Source organism: Rhinopithecus roxellana, chromosome 3 (genome assembly GCF_007565055.1).
Source record: "Rhinopithecus roxellana isolate Shanxi Qingling chromosome 3, ASM756505v1, whole genome shotgun sequence".
In the NCBI taxonomy this organism is placed as follows: Eukaryota; Metazoa; Chordata; class Mammalia; order Primates; family Cercopithecidae; genus Rhinopithecus; species Rhinopithecus roxellana.
The window spans coordinates 6,429,480-6,452,543 of NC_044551.1; the positions used below are offsets into that span (position 1 = coordinate 6,429,480).

At 39.2% G+C, this 23,064-nt stretch overlaps 1 protein-coding gene across 2 annotated transcripts in view; it reads right to left on the reverse strand.

The window, feature by feature from the left end:
• RAB3C (RAB3C, member RAS oncogene family) overlaps positions 1-23,064 on the reverse strand; it is a 296,500-nt gene that overhangs the window by 245,837 nt on the left and 27,599 nt on the right. For both annotated transcript variants that reach the window (XM_030927983.1, XM_030927982.1), the window contains exon 2: positions 9,116-9,343. In XM_030927983.1, the coding sequence (XP_030783843.1) occupies positions 9,116-9,343 (228 nt within the window). The remainder of the gene's footprint in view (positions 1-9,115; positions 9,344-23,064) is intronic.

A 23,064-nucleotide genomic window follows, 5' to 3' on the forward strand; every position in this document is an offset into this window, starting at 1 on the left:
CATTCTTGATCACAAAACTACTGTGTGATATTTTGTCTTAGGGGGATTTAGAACCAAGTAAGTCTAGAGTAGGCCTAATAAAAAAGTAACACCAATATGTTTAGGCAGGTTAAACATTTTGGTTGGTAAATTTATGAAGATTACAAAACAGTACAAAGGGAGGCTTCTATGAGATTAAATTAGATCTCCCCAGTGCCCTTACTACAAAGCTCATGCATACTAATTTAAAAGATCTTCATACCTACATATTGAGCCACTGCTCTCTCAACTTGGCTAACAAATGACAATGAACATGGTTTATAAGAAAAAAGAAACATAATGAAAGTAAAAAATTAGAATGAGAAAGGAAAGCAGCTAGAAACACGAAGAGGGACAGTTTAACACTGAAGAAAGAAAAGAAAACATACTAAGTAGAACTAAGTATACAGAAAACATCATCAGATACTGATAATCCTGAGCGTCAAGTTGGCTTATCTTTCATGTTCTTTTTTTCCCCTATGATAAACAAATGGTGCAGCACATATTAAAAGAATTTTCATTACAAGATTTAATTTGTTTCAAGTTCTCACAATTTGAAGCTTTACTTATCTGGAACTTCAGTTATATAGAGCTGCCGTTCTCTGCTACCAAAACTATGGTATTCCAATTTTTTTTTTTTTTTTTTTTTTTGAGACAGAGTCTCACTCTGTCACCCAGGCTGGAGTACGATGGCGTGATCTCGGCTCACTGCAACCTCCACTTCCCAGGTTCAAGCGATTCTCCTGTCTCAGCCTCTGGAGTAGCTGGGATTACAGGCATATACCACCACACCCGGCTAATGTTTATATTTTTAGTAGAGATGGGGTTTCACCACGTTGGTCAAGCTGCTTTCAAACTCCTGACCTCGTGATCCACCAGCCTCAGCCTCCCAAAGTGCTGGGATATACAGGCATAAGCCACCATGCTCGGCCGGTATTTGAAATTTTAGAAGTTTGAGAGCTGCTTAGCAGTCTTGGGATAGAAGTCCTGTAGGAATTGGGCTGACTAGAGGATCACGAAAGAGATCAATCTGCATGGAATATAATGTCATGATTTGTCCATTTGTACCTGATATATTCCTGGAAAAAGCTTTTTCCTCCATTGATTGTTGGCTACCATTTGATTTCTTATTTTAATCAGTTATAAGGTTTGAAGTTACTCTATAAGCAGTAGAAAGAGTTATGTGACTGGGGGGAATTATTTAAACACTCTGAGTCTTGGTTTCCTCTTACCTTATAAAGAACAATATTAATACCAACATTTCAAGGTTAAAAATAAAATTTCGAGCATTACAAATAAAATATGCACAGTGGCTGGTCGAGAGCAATTACTCATGTTGTACTTATAAAGAAAGGGTACAGCAGAATGAATTAAGAGAAAAAACTCCAAAGCTGGGTGGTACACACTCGGATCTGCTAGCCACTTCTTGTCTATGTGACCCTGGGCAAGGTATTCACACACTCTGTGCCTCAGTTTACTCATCTGTAAACTATAGACAAGAACAGCATCTATCTCACAGGGTTTTTGTAAGGATTAGATAACTTACTACACACAGCTGTACCTGGCATATTAGGGATCACTGGAAGCCAGTTTGGGGTTGTTGTTTTTTTTTTCAGTTGAGTGGATCCTCTTCATTTGACAGATCAGATAACTGCTTCCCAGAAAGGTGAAGTCATTTGTCCCAAGGTTACACAGAGAGGTCTCAAATCCAGGTCTCCTGCCCCGATGCCTCTTCTTTATCCCACTGTCTTGACACACCTTTGCCTGCATGTTCCACTATACATTGCTCTTTGGTACTAGTTGTCAATGTTTCCCATCTCCCACATGTGTCTTTTGGTCCCTATAGACACACAGGTAAATTTTCTACAAAAGTAGAGGTGGATTTCCGTGAAACTGATTAAAGATTAAGCTTTGGGTACCTTCCAACTGGGCTTTAGCAATGTGTTTGTATGGTCACCTGCTTTCCGTCACTTCTCCATAAGGAAGACATTGTGTATCTTTTTCCCTAAAGAGGACTGGCAAACTGTAAAAGCTTCAAGCCCCAACAGTATCAATCCACCTCTGCTCAAATAGGGGCAAAGTGGGAGGAAAATCAGGCTTCGTTAGCTCAGTTAGCGTCTTGTATTAATCCGCACTGATCACCTAAAATAGACTTCCCCTTTTCCCCTTCCCATTGTTGTTGTTGTTCTTTTTTTTTTTTTTTTTTTTTTTTTTTTGAGACGGAGTCTCGCTCTGTCGCCCAGGCTGGAGTGCAGTGGCCGGATCTCGGCTCACTGCAAGCTCCGCCTCCCGGGTTCACGCCATTCTCCTGCCTCAGCCTCCTGAGTAGCTGGGACAACAGGCACCCGCCACCTCGTCCGGCTAAATTTTTTTTTTTGTATTTTTAGTAGAGACGGGGTTTCACCGTGTTAGCCGGGATGGTCTCGATCTCCTGACCTCGTGATCTGCCCGCCTCGGCCTCCCAAAGTGCTGGGATTACAGGCGTGAGACACCACGCCAGGCCTGTTGTTTTCCATTTATCAGAGGGCTCTGCTTAGTTGTCCACAGCACTTATCACACTCTGTATTTCGTGTGTATGTTTACTTTCAATCCTTAATTCCTCCATGGTATCTGGCACATAGTAAAAACTCAGTAATTAGTGAGTGAATGAGTGAGTGAGTGAGTGAATGAATGAATGAACAAATGATTCTTTTCCATTTGTCAGTTCTCAGCTCAAATATAGGTACACCCAGGAAACCTTTCAGAGTCCCCAGGACGGTGTTGGGCATCCTCCCTGTGTGTGCTGTGCTCAGGCCTTTTGGACCATTTATAGCAGCAGTGGAATTCCATCTCTTTATGGTTCCTTATGGCAGACCCTTGGCGTGCTCTACCATTGTATGTCCAATGCCCAGCACAGTGCCTGGCACATAGTAGGCACCAACAAGTATTGGCTTCAATTAAATTACTTAATTGAATACAAAAGTCTGAATTTTGGTATACTATTTTTAGAAAAGAAGAAAACTAACATGTAGTGAGTGCCTGTTTTGTGCCTAGTTTTGAACTAAGTATAATTTACAATAGCAAATACTTAACAGCTCAGGGGTAGGTGTTATTTTCCCCCACTTCACAAATGAGGAAATGGAAGCACAGAGAAGTCAGGGCTTGAGGTCACACCCTAGTGAGAATCAGGGGCAGCATCTGAACCCTGGGTCACCAGACTCCAAAGTCCCTGCTCAAGCCACTAGGCCACCCTACCCCGTGGCAGAATGCAGTTACTGATCCACAGGTTGATCCTTTCTTCTATGTTTGTTTTCCTATCTTCCCATGTAGCTGGTAAGCTCTATTAAGCCAGGAACAACGTCTGTACCATCCTTTGTATTTTGTCAATGCTGAGAAGAGTGGTTAAACACAGTGGGATGTAGGAGCTCCTGCGTTCAGCTGCCTGAGAGAGTGAATGTTTTCAGGCATCTTGACATTTCAGACACAGTATCAATTTCCTCTCAGGAGTAAAACTAAATCTTGCCTTTCTCAATCTCTCAGGAAAAGCAGATGCTAAGTTAGAAGAAATGTGATGGGGGTAAAGAGCATACAAATGACAGCACCAAGAATGGTCTTGGCAGCTGTCACTGGCTTCGGTGGTTTTCTTAAGAAGCTCGCCTGGGCAGAAAGTGTTGTTTCCTTATAAATAGACCAGAGGACCTGAATGTTATCCTGGAATCAATGGGCAGGGTGACTAGGCCACCTGAGCACCAAATGCAAATGCTGAAATATTTTCCTGTAGGTATTTATACCATTTTACTTAGACTCCTTCTTTCACGCCCTTTTCTTTATATGCACATTCTCCAACAGTGGAAACAGCATTCCAGAAATGTACAGGAAGAAGTTAGTTGAATGTGCTCCACTCCCTCCTTCTGTGCATATCTATGTGTTTTAAACATAAAACAGATAATGCACAAAGTGCTCATGCTGCCAGATAGCAAGTTCCAAGCAAAACAACTGGTTCTTTTCTGTAACTATAAATAATATCTTGGACAGGTCATAAGACACTACTGAAAGATACTGAGTAATTATACAGCACAGAAAAAGTACTTGCTACGAATTAAAATATGTGGAATTTAATATCAGATCTGAAAATTCTGACAAATCACTTGGCTTCCCTGGATCTCTTCTACCATGTGGTCAAGTACATCGGCTTTGGACTCAGCGCCCAGGTTAGAATCCTGCTTGTGACTACAACCTTGGGCAAATCACTTTGTCTTTCTGGTTTTCTGTTTAAGAGAAAAGACAGCTAATAATACTACCTTGCTATAAAAGAGAGCTAATAATACCACCTTGGTTTATTTGGTTGTTGCAAAAAATAAATTTTAAAATGCACAGAAACATAAAGTGCTTACTTTATGTGTCAGCACTGGGCTTGATAAATGTTGCTATTATTAGTAGTATCATCAAATGAGAAGGTTGAGCCAGAAAATCTGTCAGATCTTTTTGTGACTCAAGGTACTAGGTCTCCAAATACTGAGACCCAAAAATGTACCAATCCTGAAGTAACAGACTTGGGAATCACAGCATTTGTCAGAGTGAAATTAGTGACAGAGACTGTCCCTGAGGCCCCAAGAACTTTCCCTCTGTATTAACCATGTCTTTTATTTTTAGATTTTTTATTTTTTGTATTCTGATGCTTTGACATTTGGGGCCTCACTGATTCTGGAGGGACTGACCCTCCCAGGATTAGCCAGTTTCTAGAGATAGTAAACAACTTACTGGAGCACTCTTTTCAAAGGCAAACCAACCAATCCAGAGCACACACTCCCAACCACCTCCATTTCAGGGCTTTCACACTCTGGGCCACTATCCATCTGCCCTAACCGCTCCAGGACTTACTAAGTGCCAGGCAACTGGGGGATCACTCCTGTGTCCCAGAGCCCGTTGAAATTGTTCAAACTAGCTAATCTGAACCCTGTGTACTCTGACCCTCCCATTCTTTCCTGCTTCCACAGAGAGGAGGTGTAACACATTCGGGAAGTATGAATGTGTCTATTACTTGTTAAAATGCTTTCTTTGAATGTGGACTGTTGCAAATCTACTAATCCAGTTTGAAGAATCAGAAAATTCCTATGCAGTGCATGACAAGAAAGCAAACCATCAAGTAGAAAACAAAGAGAGCTTTCCCACTCAGGCTCTTCCTTCCTGATGTAGTAAAAATGCTGCTTGAGGCTGGGCATGGTGGCTTATGTCTGTAATCCCAGCACTTTGGGAGGCTGAGGTGAGTGGATCACTTGAGGTCAGCAGTTTGAGACCAGCCTGGCCAACATGGTGAAATCTCATCTCCCCTAAAAATATCAAAATTAACCAGGTGTGGTGGCACACACCTGTAATTCCAGCTACTCTGGAGGCTGAGGCTGGAGAATTGCTTGAACCTGGAAGGCAGAGGTTGCAGTGGGCCGAGACTGCACCACTGCACTCCAGCCTGGGAGACAGAGTGAGACTCCTTCTCAAAAAAATAAAAATAAAAACAAAAATGCTACTTGAAAACTGGCCTCAAGTTTGATTTTTCTATAGCTGGAGGATTCCACTGACAACCAGGTTGAGATTTATTACAATTTTTGTCATACAACACTTACCTTGAGAAGAAGTATAATGTAGTAGAAATCAGACTAGCCCAGCTAGCAGGAAACCTGGACTTTAGGCTCCGCTCTGGTACTAACTGTAAGGTAAGGTCAAATCACTTAGCCTCTCTATATCTTGGTTTCCTAACTTGGCGGTTCTATCTGGGAGCAGTTTAAAATGAATAGAGTGATCCAAATTAAATCAATGTCTGAAACCTGTCTTGGTAGAGAAAATGGTATAGTGTATTAACCCATGATGACTTTCATACTGTGAAACCATTTTGCCTCTTTTCTTTGAAATATGCATAAAAACAATAAGTTGGGAAGAGCAGTTCACTGCTTGGTTATTAAAGCACAATGAGATGACAAATTATCAGTGCTAAATATATTTCCAAATAAGTGATTTGTGAGAGTTGTTAAACAATCATAACTACCTACAACTAAATATTTTCCAGCACACTTATATTATAGCATAATGCAAGGATTCCCGGAATTATTATAGGAATGCCTATACTTAAGCATACCACTGTTGCTCATCATTATTTCGTCTCCTGCATGCCTCCAATGTGAACTCTTTCAAAAACATTTTCAACATCCCAGATGCATCACTCAAGATTGCCATCTTCAAAAAAAAAAAAAAAAACAACCACCACCATATTCAAGAAGACTCTCAATTAGAGCAGTGTTAGAATGTGATAGACCTAGCTTGGAATCCCCTCTTAGCCATTCACTATGTGCAACCCTGAACAAGTTATTTAATTTATTTAACTGTCCTATATGCAAATTTCTCAAGTAAAATAGGATAGTAATAAATTAAAAGTTTGGTTGTGAGAATTAGAGATAAGGCACAGATAATGCCTAACATATGGTATGTATTCAATAAATGCTAGCTATGCATCATATTTATACAATTTGGTATTTGCTTGTAGAAGTACATAATTATCCAATAAGTATTAATTTCCCTTTCTAACTATACTGCAAGTTCCATAAGCATAAAATCTTTGCGTTGTACTTCTTTTAAATGTTTCATAATCTAATAGACCATAATGGTATATATAACACTATTATATATACTATTGTAAAACTAATTTTCACACTCCTAGAATCAGATATGACTTAGGGGCTCCTAATGTACCTAAAGAGGAAGAAATTGGATTATGTTTTCATTGCAATAATATTAATGGCCATTAATCTACTATTGTGACTGACAAGGCGGGAAAAGTGAAGGATTCCCAAGTGACTGAACCCTGATGGGAGTGTTGGGCATCCACAGAGCAGGAGAATGGAAGCCCTAGAATGAGGTCCCAGGCCTGACTGTCTATAGACTTAAAGGGTTTTATTTTTTTAAGAAACTAGTAGATTGTGGAAGATCAGAGACAAATCTGGAAAGAATAACATTTCAGAGACTTTTTCGTGAACTTATGGAAACTGAGCAGCATGAGGAGATATTAGAGTAGAAGCAGCTCAGGGATCTGAGCTTTGGTTGGCCAGAGAAGAGCTATATTCATCCAGAAGTGAGATGTAGACATAAATAACTTATTTCAATGCTCCAAAAAAGGTGAGTGAATTAGCACTGGCCAGGGACCAGCATTGCTTTAAAGAAAATATTTTTAAGTGTGAAAAATAATTTATATTATTTGAAATATATCTGATTTACATTAAAGTTAGATAATTTTGTACCTCAACAAAGAATTTCTGTCAAAAACCTACATTGAAAATTTGCCAGAAATTATAAGACTGGCTTAACACACCATGTTGATGTTTTATCTAAATGATTCTAACAACTATTTTTAATTATCTCTACAACAAAAAGAAGAGAAGAAAAAGTGGGGCTATCAACCAGAGGAATGATTGTTCTTTCATATTAGCAAAAAGAACATTGTCACGGAGTTAAGGGATGTATAGTTTCCAAATTAATTTAATTTTCCATTCACCAAAGCCCCTGAGAATTAAGGAACCTTTCTTAAAACTTATATCAAATGTATCAGATAACAATTGGGTTGCCTGCAGTTTAAAAGGAAGAGAATGAATCAGGACCCATACATGAAGCAATGGACAAAGCTTTTTCTGTCTCCATACAGAAGAGTCTGAGATTGGTATCTACATTAATTGAGGTCAAGTTTCTGAAGAGGAACACTCCCAATAAAAATGCCTTTGGGGAATGATGGAGCAGGGAATATGCCCTGCCTAAGGCCTGCTTGTACAAGTTCTTATGTGATGCATGCCTGTGAATTATAACTAGATTTGAAAGACTCTAGAGTTAGAATAAGTAAAACAGTAACGGCCTATTGTAAGCTACCTAAGAAGGTACCTGTCTGTGTATATACCTGCATCTTTAATTTTTACTTTAAATTTCTACTTTAATAAGACCTTTAAGATGTTTAAAGGTCATTCAGTTTATACAGATTTTTAAATAAAGGGCTGTTTTCTTTTTTTAAAAAGTTAAAATCCTCTACTCTGGGATTTGTTTGTTTTTTATTTTTAGCTTTCCATATTTATGAAGGGAGGCTTATTGTCAGTCCCACTGATCAGTCCTGGCACCAGCACCAAGTGGTAGTAGCTGTTGTAAATGTCTCAGAAGGAGGTAGAAAACACCTCTTGGGAACTGCCTGATTACAGAGCAAATCAATTTGAGTTGGTAGAGGTACAAAGGAATAGGAAAAAGATGCCAAAATTTACTGTAGAAACATTCTTCCTATGTACATATTATGATATCCATAAAATATTTACTACATCAGTCTTTTTTGGTGTAACCTTTTTTTTAAATTGGCTGCTTCATCTTTTATATTGCCTTGGACCTGCTATCCACATACATTTTCCTCTGTTTTTTGCTCACTGGTCTCCTAAATTTATCCCACCAGTTTGGCTAAGCTACCGCTGATCTTCTTCTGGAGGTAAGAGGCAAAAAGCTAGCCAAATGGTCTCAAAAGTTTGGGAGAATCTTCTACTTGGTAAAGACCCTGTTTCAAATAAATATTTCATTTCATTTGTTTTATTTGCATATATAAACATAGCTCTTAGAGTTGAAAACAGTTTGCACAGTATAAATAGACATCTTTGAAGTTCTATCTGGAGCTTTATGAAGGGTCTAAACCTACACTTTTCCTATATTTGGTTGTTTATCTTTTTCTTTAAAATGCCCAGAAAAGGCTGCTCTCTGTGACCTAAAAGCCCAGATCTATGTAGCCTATTTTATAGATTACAAAAATGTCAGAGAAGGACTCACAGACTTTCTCAAGGTTACACAGATCATAAAAGGCAGAGCCAAAGTTTTCCTTCCACCACCACCAAGATAGAGCACCACATGACAACAAGGCATAATAATTGACCCTTCATATCTTAAAGAGGCATCACCACTACTTTCTTTGAAACAGAATGTTCTGCAGCAAAGAGGCTGGAAATTGAGGCTTGTGGATGCCCTGGGGATAGAACAAGGCAGAAAGTTTCTCCCTTACACATGGATATGTTCAACACACCAGCCTGAAGAACACTGCCAGTTCAAAGCCACTTACCCAAATCTGAAGCTTGATTCTCTTTTCATTTTTGAATACAGTTTTTACTTTGAAATCGATCCCAACTGTGCTGACGAATGCAGATGTAAAGGAGTCATCTGCATAACGGAATAGAAAAGATGTTTTCCCCACACTGCTATTGCCGATGATGAGTAATTTGAACATGTAGTCAAAGTTCTGATCAGAGGAGTCTTTCTGGCCATACCTGGCATCTTGGGCAGAGGCCATCTGTGATAAAAACAAAACAAAACAAAAACAAAAAAGGTGTGAATCAGACCCTCATTTGATATGAAGCTAGCAGCATATTCATTATTGGCCTTGCCAGAAACAGATGTCAGACACTCAGGAGGCGAGTGGAGAGTGCTCCCCAGTCTTCCTCTGATATTGGTATCCATGGCAATAATTCCCTGCTGGAAGACAGAACAGCAAATCTTACAGGCCTTTCCAGCTGTGTTGGTGCATGTCACTGCTCAGCATTCAGAACCAATCAAAGACACCAAAGGGGATGTCTATAAGGGTAACATGACAAGCAAAGAGATGAGAAATTGGCCAGGGCATGTGGGCTCTGAAACTTTATAATCCTACTGACGGAGACACCAAGGTAGCTGAACAGCAGGGTATTTCTTCCTGAATTATCTGAATGATTCGACTCTCTCTTATTTCATAGGGAAGCACACCCAAAGCATATCTCTGCTTCATTTATTATCATATCAAATCAACATCCTAACATAAATGGCAGTGTTTTCTAAATTAAAAATAATTATCATGGGAAATATATATAGTTCAAACAATGTGCCAGATACTGTTAACTTATTTAATCACTCACAGTAACCCAATGAGATGGGTACTTTTAATATTCACACATTAAAACGAGAAAATCAAGGCCCAGAGATATTAAGTAACTTGCTCAACTTTATACAGGTGTTAATAGTAGAGGCAGGATTCAAACAAGCAGTGTGGTGCCAGGGCTCATGTTCTTGACACCTGCCCTATTTCCAAATGACGACTAGGCAGGCATGCACAAGTGCCCTAGAAGATCATGTCAGAAATATTCATTGTGAAATGCATCACAGGAGAGCCTGACCTGGGTTCAAAACTTACCTCCACTGTGTGGAGCTGGGTGACTTTGGTTTATTATTTTAAATTGGTGTGCTGCAGTTTCCTGCCTTACATGAAATGGGAAAATATAATATATAACTTGGAATTCTTGTGAAAATAATAGATGATATGACTGTAAAGTAGATATGTAAAGCATCTAGCATAAATAGAAAATGGTCTCTACAATCAATTACAAATGCTTTAGGTGGATATTGGCTTTTATTTATCTTTTTTGATGATCATCTTAACATCTATCAAAAATGATGTTGCATAACTTCTAAGTACCATTTGGCTCAATATAGAAAAGAGGTATTTAGAATGTTGCATCCCACTGATTAGTACATTTGCTCAGCACATTTTCTGATGCTATAAATTATTTGGCAATTGTTATTGTGTTTAATATGGTAGCCACTAGTCACATATGGCGATTTAAGTTTACATTAACATGAAATAAAATTAGAAATTCAGTTCCTCAATCATAGTAGCCACATTTCAAGTGCAAAATAGCAACATATGACTAATGGCTACCGTACCGGACAGTGCAAACTACAGAACATTGGCATAATTGCAGAAAGCTCTATTGTACAATGCTAGGCTAGACAGTCTATTTTCCATTTCCCATAAAAGCTGATTAATAGTTACATCTTTCTCTTTGGGGTAGCGGTAGGAAAAGGGAGAAGCTCCAAGAGATGGCAAAATGTTAGAAACAGTGAACAGTGCTAAGCCTCATCTAGGACAACATTGGTTGTTGTCCTAGATGTCAGGGTATGTGTGTATGTGTGTGTGTGCACGTATGTTTACAGAAAACTGAGGAAAAAGGAAAAAGGGAAATGGTGAGATAGTGTATTCCTCATCTACAAATACTTAATGCCAGCAAGATAATGCAATTTTATGTATAAGAATAAGGACAAACACAAAACCTGTGCGTATCTCATGAAAGTTGAGGATAATAAAGATTCAAATTGCATTTTACATTTTCTTATTAAACATAAGCTTAAGCATTTCTCTTTTTAAGTCTATACAACCACACAAATATATTTAGAAATTGTGAAAACCTGTAACAAATGCTTCCCAGTGGGCAGAGGTTGGCCTCTGAAAGAGGCAGATAGCATCACTTTCTTTTTTGGCCCACCAGCCCACATGCTAAGGTCAACTTTCCTCAACACATGCCAGCCAAGGGCAAAAGTAGGATTGCAACTCCTGACCACTAATTTGAACAATGATATCTTGCCATGATAATTTATTGTCCGCCAGAAAGCCAGTTAACTGTTTTGTTTGGCAGTGCTATTCCTGCAGACATTGCCCTTTCACTATTTAATGCCCCTCTCCTATATGAGCTGCTAAATTCAAACAGGCCTAAAAATGGCCTTCATTAAGAAGATCCTTTTACCTTTTTTCATATGAACCAACCTGGATTTGGGAGTCTGGTAAGAATGTTCAGCTAAGCCACAGCCAGAAAAGGGTCACTATGCATTTCCTAGAGCTGCTCACTTACTTGGCCTGATAGCTTACTATCTGTTGCACCCCCATAACCCTATGGTGACATTCAAACTGAGGTCTGAGGATCTCTAGGATACCTCAAAAGATGTAATGAAGACTGCTGCTATCAATTTCAGGTGCCATTCCAAAATTAGGTTGGTTTCAAAACCTGAAGAAACATAATTGTCCCTCACTATCTATAGGAGTTGGTTCCAGTACCTCCCATGGACACCACAATCTGCAGATGCTCAAGTACTTGATATAAAATGATGTGGTATTCACATATGCATATTCTCCTGTATAGTTTAAATTATCTACAGATTATTTATAATACATAATACAATGTAAATGCCATACAAATAGTGGTTATTATTCTGTATTATTTAGGAAATGAAAACAAGAAAAAAAAGTCTGTACATGTTCAGTACACATGAAATTTTTTCCCAAATATTTTCTATCTGCAACTAGTTCACTCCACACATGGGAACTCATGGATATGAAGGGTGAATTATATAGATATCACTAATATATAGTCTCTTGGAATATGACTGTATGCATTTAGATGAAGACAAGCACAACTGGGACAGCAGTATCTTTAATTTCAAGGGCTAATATACCTTGTTGTGTTAGCAGCAAAGAAGGTAACGGGGGCAAAAGAGGGTGTCTAGGAGGGAGACAGAGTTGGTGGACATGTGCACCCAGCAAAATTCTTCTCAGGAAGAGCCTCTAAAGAATTAATCAGAAAAAGTTATTATCGCACTTATTCTTGAAGACTCTTTGTTTATACTATTTCCTAATTTAACACACCTAATAAGATTCACAAAGAGCCAAAAAGATATGCATTTGGAACGTATGTGTGTTTTTGTAAAACTTCAGAATAATGCAATAAATCCTAGCTCAGGGGCGGAGCAAGATGGCCGAATAGGAACAGCTCCAGTCTCCAACTCCCAGCGCGAGCGACACAGAAGACCGGTGATTTCTGTATTTTCAACTGAGGTACTAGGGTCACCTCACTAGGGAGTGCCGGACAATCGGTGCTGGTCAGCTGCTGCAGCCCGACCAGTGAGAGCTGAAGCAGGGGAAGGCATCGCCTCACCTGGGAAGCGCAAGGGGGAAGGGAATCCCTTTTCCTAGCCAGAGGAACTGAGACACACAACACCTGGAAAATCGGGTGACTCCCACCCCAATACTGCGCTTTAAGCAAAGGGGCACACCAGGAGAATATATCCCACACCTGGCCAGGAGGGTCCCACGCCCACGGAGCCTCCCTCATTGCTAACACAGCAGTCTGTGATCTAACCACAAGGGAGCAGCGAGGCTGGGGGAGGGGCGCCCGCCATTGCTGAGGCTTAAGTAGGTAAACAAAGCCGCTGGGAAGCTCGAACTGGGTGGAGCTCACAGCAGCTCAAGGAAACCTGCCTGTCTCTGTAGACACCACCTCTGGGGACAGGGCACAGTTAACAACAACAACAACAAAAGCAGCAGGAACCTCTGCAGACGCAAATGACTCTGTCTGAAGCTTTGAAGAGAGCAGTGGATCTCCCAACACGGAGGTTGAGATCTGAGAAGGGACAGACTGCCTGCTCAAGTGGGTCCCTGACCCCTGAGTAGCCTAACTGGGAGACATCCCCCACTAGGGGCAGTCTGACACCCCACACCTCACAGGGTGGAGTACACCCCTGAGAGGAAGCTTCCAAAGTAAGAATCAGACAGGTACACTTGCTGTTCAGCAATACTCTATCTTCTGCAACCTCTGCTGCTGATACCCAGGCAAACAGGGTCTGGAGTGGACCTCAAGCAATCTCCAACAGACCTACAGCTGAGGGTCCTGACTGTTAAAAGGAAAACTATCAAACAGGAAGGACACCTATACCAAAACCCCATCAGTACGTCACCATCATCAAAGACCAGAGGCAGATAAAACCACAAAGATGGGGAAGAAGCAGGGCAGAAAAGCTGGAAATTCAAAAAATAAGAGTGCATCTCCCCCTGCAAAGGAGCGCAGCCCATCGCCAGCAATGGATCAAAGCTGGTCAGAGAAAGACTTTGACAAGATGAGAGAAGGATTCAGTCCATCAAACTTCTCAGAGCTAAAGGAGGAATTACGTACCCAGCGCAAAGAAACTAAAAATCTTGAAAAAAGAGTGGAAGAATTGACAGCTAGACTAATTAATGCAGAGAAGGTCATAAAGTAAATGACAGAGATGAAAACCATGACACGAGAAATGCGTGACAAATGCACAAGCTTCAGTAACCAACTCGATCAACTGGAAGAAAGAGTATCAGCGATTGAGGATCAAATGAATGAAATGAAGCGAGAAGAGAAACCAAAAGAAAAAAGAAGAAAAAGAAATGAACAAAGCCTGCAAGAAGTATGGGATTATGTAAAAAGACCAAATCTACGTCTGATTGGGGTGCCTGAAAGTGAGGGGGAAAATGGAACCAAGTTGGAAAACACTCTTCAGGATATCATCCAGGAGAACTTCCCCAACCTAGTAGGGCAGGCCAACATTCAAATTCAGGAAATACAGAGAACGCCACAAAGATACTCCTCGAGAAGAGCAACTCCAAGACACATAATTGCCAGATTCACCAAAGTTGAAATGAAGGAAAAAATCTTAAGGGCAGCCAGAGAGAAAGGTCGGGTTACCCACAAAGGGAAGCCCATCAGACTAACAGCAGATCTCTCGGCAGAAACTCTACAAGCCAGAAGAGAGTGGGGGCCAATAGTCAACATTCTTAAAGAAAAGAATTTTCAACCCAGAATTTCATATCCAGCAAAACTAAGTTTCATAAGTGAAGGAGAAATAAAATCCTTTACAGATAAGCAAATGCTTAGAGATTTTGTCACTACCAGGCCTGCCTTACAAGAGACCCTGAAGGAAGCCCTTAACATGGAAAGGAACAACCGGTACCAGCCATTGCAAAAACATGCCAAAATGTAAAGACCATCGAGGCTAGGAAGAAACTGCATCAACTAACGAGCAAAATAACCAGTTAATATCATAATGGCAGGATCAAGTTCACACATAACAATATTAACCTTAAATGTAAATGGACTAAATGCTCCAATTAAAAGACACAGACTGGCAAACTGGATAAAGAGTCAAGACCCATCAGTCTGCTGTATTCAGGAGACCCATCTCACATGCAGAGACATACATAGGCTCAAAATAAAGGGATGGAGGAAGATCTACCAAGCAAATGGAGAACAAAAAAAAGCAGGGGTTGCAAACCTTGTCTCTGATAAAACAGACTTTAAACCATCAAAGATCAAAAGAGACAAAGAAGGCCATTGCATAATGGTAAAGGGATCAATTCAACAGGAAGAGCTAACTCTCCTAAATATATATGCACCCAATACAGGAGCACCCAGATTCATAAAGCAAGTCCTTAGAGACTTACAAAGAGACTTAGACTACCATACAATAATAATGGGAGACTTCAACACTCCACTGTCAACATTAGACAGATCAACGAGACAGAAAGTTAACAAGGATATCCAGGAATTGAACTCATCTCTGCACCAAGTGGACCTAATAGACATCTATAGAACTCTCCACCCCAAATCAACAGAATATACATTCTTCTCAGCACCACATCGCACTTATTCCAAAATTGACCACATAATTGGAAGTAAAGCACTCCTCAGCAAATGTAAAAGAACAGAAATTATAACAAACTGTCTCTCAGACCACAGTGCAATCAAGCTAGAACTCAGGACTAAGAAACTCAATCAAAACCACTCAACTACATGGAAACTGAACAACCTGCTCCTGAATGACTACTGGGTACATAACGAAATGAAGGCAGAAATAAAGATGTTCTTTGAAACCAATGAGAACAAAGATACAACATACCAGAATCTCTAGGACACATTTAAAGCAGTGTGTAGAGGGAAATTTAAAGCACTAAATGTCCACAAGAGAAAGCAGGAAAGATCTAAAATTGACACTCTAACATCACAATTAAATGAACTAGAGAGGCAAGAGCAAACACGTTCAAAAGCTAGCAGAAGGCAAGAAATAACTAAGATCAGAGCAGAACTGAAGGAGATAGAGACACAAAAAACCCTCCAAAAAAATCAATGAATCCAGGAGTTGGTTTTTTGAAAAGATCAACAAAATTGACAGACCGTTAGCAAGACTAATAAAGAAGAAAAGAGAGAGGAATCAAATAGACGCAATAAAAAATGATAAAGGGGGTATCACCACCAACCCCACAGAAATACAAACTACCATCAGAGAATACTATAAACACCTCTATGCAAATAAACAGAAAATCTAGAAGAAATGGATAATTTCCTGGACACTTACACTCTCCCAAGACTAAACCAGGAAGAAGTTGAATCCCTGAATAGACCAATAGCAGGCTCTGAAATTGAGGCAATAATTAATAACCTACCAACCAAAAAAAGTCCAGGACCAGATGGATTCACAGCTGAATTCTACCAGAGGTACAAGGAAGAGCTGGTACCATTCCGTCTGAAACTATTCCAATCAATAGAAAAAGAGGGAATCCTCTCTAACTCATTTTATGAGGCCAACATCATCCTGATACCAAAGCCTGGCAGAGACACAACAAAAAAGAGAATTTTAGACCAATATCCCTGATGAACATCGATGCAAAAATCCTCAATAAAATACTGGCAAACCGGATTCAGCAGCACATCAAAAAGCTTATCCACCATGATCAAGTGTGCTTCATCCCTGGGATGGAAGGCTGGTTCAACATTCGCAAATCAATAAATATAATCCAGCATATAAACAGAACCAAAGACAAGAACCACATGATTATCTCAATAGATGCAGAAAAGGCTTTTGACAAAATTCAACAGCCCTTCATGCTAAAAACGCTCAATAAATTCGGTATTGATGGAACGTACCTCAAAATAATAAGAGCTATTTATGACAAACCCACAGCCAATATCATACTGAATGGGCAAAAACTGGAAAAATTCCCTTTGAAAACTGGCACAAGACAGGGATGCCCTCTCTCACCACTCCTATTCAACATAGTGTTGGAAGTTCTGGCTAGGGCAATCAGGCAAGAGAAAGAAATCAAGGGTATCCAGTTAGGAAAAGAAGAAGTCAAATTGTCCCTGTTTGCAGATGACATGATTGTATATTTAGAAAACCCCATTGTCTCAGCCCAAAATCTCCTTAAGCTGATAAGCAACTTCAGCAAAGTCTCAGGATACAAAATTAATGTGCAAAAATCACAAGCATTCTTATACACCAGTAACAGACAAGCAGAGAGCCAAACCAGGAATGAACTTCCATTCACAATTGCTTCAAAGAGAATAAAATACCTAGGAATCCAACTTACAAGGGATGTAAAGGATCTCTTCAAGGAGAACTACGAACCACTGCTCAGTGAAATAAAAGAGGACACAAACAAATGGAAGAACATGGCATGCTCATGGATAGGAAGAATCAATATCATGAAAATGGCCATACTGCCCAAGGTTATTTATAGATTCAATGCCATCCCCATCAAGCTACCAATGAGTTTCTTCACAGAATTGGAAAAAACTGCTTTAAAGTTCATATGGAACCAAAAAAGAGCCTGCATTGCCAAGACAATCCTAAGTCAAAAGGACAAAGCTGGAGGCGTCACGCTACCTGACTTCAAACTATACTACAAGGCGACAGTAACCAAAACAGCATGGTACTGGTACCAAAACAGACATATAGACCAATGGAACAGAACAGAGTCCTCAGAAATAATACCACACATCTACAGCCATCTGATCTTTGACAAACCTGAGAGAAACAAGAAATGGGGAAAGGATTCCCTATTTAATAGATGGTGCCAGGAAAATTGGCTAGCCATAAGTAGAAAGCTGAAACTGGATCCTTTTCTTACTCCTTATACGAAGATTAATTCAAGATGGATTAGAGACTTAAATGTTAGACCTAATACCATAAAAACCCTAGAAGAAAACCTAGGTAATGCCATTCAGGACATAGGCATGGGCAAGGACTTCATGTCTAAAACACCAAAAGCAATGGCAGCAAAAGCCAAAATTGACAAATGGGATCTAATTAAACTAAAGAGCTTCTGCACAGCAAAAGAAACTACTATCAGAGTGAAGAGGCAACCTACAGAATGGGAGAAAATTTTTGCAATCTACTCATCTGACAAAGGGCTAATATCCAGAATCTACAAAGAACTCAAACAAATATACAAGAAAAAAACAAACAACCCCATCAAAAAGTGGGCAAAGGATATGAACAGACATTTCTCAAAAGAAGACATTCATACAGCCAACAGACACATGAAAAAATGCTCATCATCACTCGCCATCAGAGAAATGCAAATCAAAACCACAATGAGATACCATCTCACACCAGTTAGAATGGCAATCATTAAAAAGTCAGGAAACAACAGTTGTTGGAGAGGATGTGGAGAAATAGGAACACTTTTACACTGTTGGTGGGATTGTAAACTAGTTCAACCATTATGGAAAACAGTATGGCGATTCCTCAAGGATCTAGAACTAGATGTACCATATGACCCAGCCATCCCACTACTGGGTATATACCCAAAGGATTATAAATTATGCTGCTATAAAGACACATGCACACATATGTTTATTGCGGCACTGTTCACAATAGCAAAGACTTGGAATCAACCCAAATGTCCATCTGTGACAGACTGGATTAAGAAAATGTGGCACATATACACCATGGAATACTATGCAGCCATAAAAAAGGATGAGTTTGCGTCCTTTGTAGGGACATGGATGCAGCTGGAAACCATCATTCTTAGCAAACTATCACAAGAAGAGAAAACCAAACACCGCATGTTCTCACTCATAGGTGGGAACTGAACAATGAGATCACTTGGACTCGGGAAGGGGAACATCACACACCGGGGCCTATCATGGCGGGGGGAGGGGGGAGGGATTGCATTGGGAGTTATACCTGATATAAATGATGAATTGATGGGTGCTGACGAGTTGATGGGTGCAGCACACCAACATGGCACAAGTATACATATGTAACAAACATGCACGTTATGCACATGTACCCTGGAACTTAAAGTATAATAAAAAAAAATTTTTTTTTAATTTAAAAAAAAATTAAAAAAATAAAAATAAATCCTAGCTCAGAGGATGAAGAAAGAAACAGCCCTAATCTTGCTGAGACCACAAGTGAAGCAATTTGACAGCATATGAATGTCAAAGAGGCTTACAGACAGGCGCTATGTAAGTTTACTCACATCTCTAAATACTGAAGTCATGTGAACATTCTCAAAATTTTCATGGGGAAATATAGCTGAAATTTGAAAACAGGAACAGGTAAGGGGCACATTAAATTTCATAAAAGACGTACAAAAATGACTCTTCAAATGGTATTATTCTTGAGCCTCAAATAACAAATAATCATAGAGCTGGAAAGAATCTTCAGGGCCATGCAACTTCCCACCAACCCATGTCCCTTTCATGGCATCCATCATCTGAGGTTGGTGTCCTAGCTTCATCCTTCACACTGAGCAGCAAGATGTTCACTATGCTGTGAAGCAGCCTTTACAGCATAGACAGAACTTCAGGTATCTGAAGGAACCCCTCAGGCTCCATAAGCTTTCTCTTCTCCTGCTTGGATGATCCCAACTGATTTATCCTCTCTTCCCAGGACATGTCTGAAAAATTGAACACCTCCTGCTAGGTTAAAACTGACACCTCTTCAGATTTTCAAAGTCCCATGTGTAGCTCTCATAACTGGTCACAATATTCTAGATATTTATCTACTTAGTGCAAAGTAGAATGAAACCATTATATCTTATCACACTTGACTTAATATAAAGTCTCCTAAAATGCTCATCACTATTTTCACATGACTATTATGAACATAGGTTTCTCCTATTCCCATTCTATATTTGACAACTTATTTTTTATGGAAGTGTCAACCTTTATGTGTATTCTGTTAAATTTCCTCTTGTTTGCTTTGATTTACAATTCAATTGTGATCTGACAATCCCTTCATCAAAAATATTAGTTATCTTTTTCAGATTTGTGTCATTCCTAAATTTGATCAGTATGTATTTTATATGTTCATCTAAGGCCCTCATCAAAATGGAAATCACTTTTTAGACAAACAACAATTAACTTTTTAGCCTGTTGAATACATAAATCTATGGGTGAGACCACAACAGAATGTCATTAAGGAATTCAAAATATGAAGCAAATTCTTAACCTTTGAAAGTTGGTGTCTTGGAAAGCCACTGTGTTGTTGGTCCACGTAGGCCTTGGTTCAACAGCAGAGAATAGATCATGGATTTAATTGTTGTGTCATTTTAAATTTTAACTATTGTTTTCCCAGAAGTTCTACTGACCAGGAACCAAATAGGTTACCTCTGATTAACACATGTAACCACAGCCTCCTTCAGAGTTGTTCACATTTGTTTTCCAAATTAGACAGGAAAAAGAAATTATTTACAGGAATTCAATTGGCCACTCACAAATCTAAACTGCACTAAGCCATTCTGTGGATCTGATGAGGAAAAACAAAAATAAGTTCTTTCAAAGTTACTATATTTCATACTGATTGGGCAAAAGCATTCCCCTTGAAAACCAGCACAAGACAAGGATGCCCTCTCTCACCACTCCTATTCAACAGAGTATTGGAAGTCCTAGTCAGGGCAATCAGGCAGGAGAAAGAAATGAAAGGCATCCAAATAGGAAGACAGGGAGTCAAACTATCCCTGTTTGCAGACTACGTGATCTTATACCTAGAAAACCCCGTAGCCTTGGCGCAAAAGCTCCTTAAGCCGATAAACAACTTCAGCAAAGTCTAGTGATATAAAAAATCAATGTGCAAAAATCACTAGCATTCCTATACACCAACAACAGTCAAGCTGAAAGCTAAATCAGGAACGCAATGCCATCCACAATTGCCACAAATATATATATACACACGTATACACACACACACACATACATATACACACACATATATACACACACACACACATACATATATATACACACACACACCTAGCAACACAGCTAACCAGCTAACCAGGGAAGTGAAAGATCTGTACAAAAACAACTACAAAACACTACTCAAAGAAATCAGAGAAGACACAAACAAATGGAAAAATAGTCCATGATCATGGATAGGAAGAAGGAATATCATTAAAATGGGTATACTGCCGAGAACAACTTATAGATTCAATGGTATTCCTATTAAACTACCAATGACATTCTTCACAGAACTAGAAAAAACTACCTTAAAATTCATATTGAACCAAAAAAGAGCATGAATAGCCAAGGCAATCTTAAGCAAAAAGAGCAAAGGCATCATGCTACCCAACTTCAAACTATACTACAGGGCTACAATAACCAAAACAGCATTGTACTGGTACAAAAACAAGAAGCATAGACCAATGGAACAGAATAAAGAACCCAGAAATAAGACCGCACACCTACAACTATCTGATCTTCAACAAACCTGACAAAAACAAGCAATGGGGAAAGGACTCCCTATTCAATAAATGGTGCTGGGAGAACTGGCTAGCAGTATGCAGAAGATTGAAACTGGACCCCTTCCTTATACGGTATACAAAAACTAACTCAAGATGGATTAAAGACTTAAATATAAAACACAACTATAGAAACCCCAGAATACAACCTAGGCAATACCATTCTTGATGTAGGGGCAGGCAAAGATTTCATGACAAAGATGCCAAAACCAACTGAAACAGAAGCAGAAATTGGCAAATAGGTTCTAATTAAACTAAAGAGCTTCTGTACAGCAAAAGAAACTACCAACAGAGTGAACAGACAACCTACAGAATGGGAGAAATTTTTTGCAAACTATACATCTAACAAATGTCTAATATACCACATCTATAAGGAACTTAAACAAATTTACAAGAGAACAACTACAAAAAAAACCATTAAAAAGTAGGCAAAGGCCATGAACAGACACTTCAAACGCAGACATGCAGCCAACAAACATATGAAAAAAGTTCAACATCACTAATCATTACAGAAATGCAAATCAAAACACAATGAGATACCATTTCACACCATTCAGAATGGCTATTACTAAAAAATCAAAAAATAACAGATTCTGGCAAGGTTGCAGAGAAAAAGGAATGCTTATATACTGTTGGTAGGAGTGTAAATTAGTTCAATCATTGTGGAAGACAGTATGGCAATTCCCTAAAGACCTAAAAAGAGAAATGCCATTAGACCCAGCGATCTCACCACTGGGTATATACCCAAAGGACCAGACATTGTTCTATTATAAAGACACATGCACATATATGTTCATTATTGCCCTATTCACAATAGCAAAGACATGGAATAAACCTAAATGCCCACCAGTGGTAGACTGGATAAAGAAAATGTGGTACATATACCATGGAATCCTATGCAGTCATAAAAATGTCTTTTGCAGGAACATGGGATGGAGCTGGATGCCATTATTCTTGGCAAACTAACTCAGGAACAGAAAACCAAATACTTCATATTCTCACTTACAAGTGGGAGCTAAATGATGAGAACACATGGACACACAGAGGGGAACGAAACATACTGGGGCCTATCGGACAGTGAAGGGTGGGAGGAGGGAGAGGATTAGGAAAAATAACTAAGGGGTACTAGGCTTAATACCCAGATGATGACATAATCTGTACAACAAACCCCATGACACAAATTTACCTATATACAAACCTGCACATGTACCCCTAAACTTAAAATAAAGGTTAAATAAAATAAAGCTACTATGTTCCAACTACTACTACTGATAATAGTCTGAGGGTGAATGGAAGGAGGAACTAGGGTAAATTATCCAAAAAACATGCAATTCTTCTTTGAAATTAGAAGGGTAAAAATCAGGATGGGACATATGTATTGGAAGTGCAGAAATACATAAAGTAGATTCAAACCTCAATCATTGTCACCTGTGAAAAAAGAAAAGAAAATGGCAAATTGCAAACAAAAAACATACTCAACATTGTTGATATTAGAAAATGCAAATTAAGACCCCAGTGAGATACCACTGTATACCTATTATAACAGCTACAATTAGAAAAAAAATTAAAACCTGACAACAATTGCTGGCAAGAATGTGGAGCAATCAGAATGCTCATAAATTGCTGCTGAGACTGTTTAAAATGGCACACAGCCTCTCTGACAAACAGTTTAGCACTTTCTCATGAAGTTAAATTGTATTTACCATATGACCTAACAATCCCACTCCTAGGGATTTGCCCAAGAGAAATAAAAATGTGTGTACACACACACACACACACACACACACAGAGAGAGAGAGAGAGAGAGAGAGAGAGAGAGAAACAAAAATCATTTTTTTCTGACAGCTTCAAAGTAAAGGCTAAATTTTTAAAGCCAAGAAAGA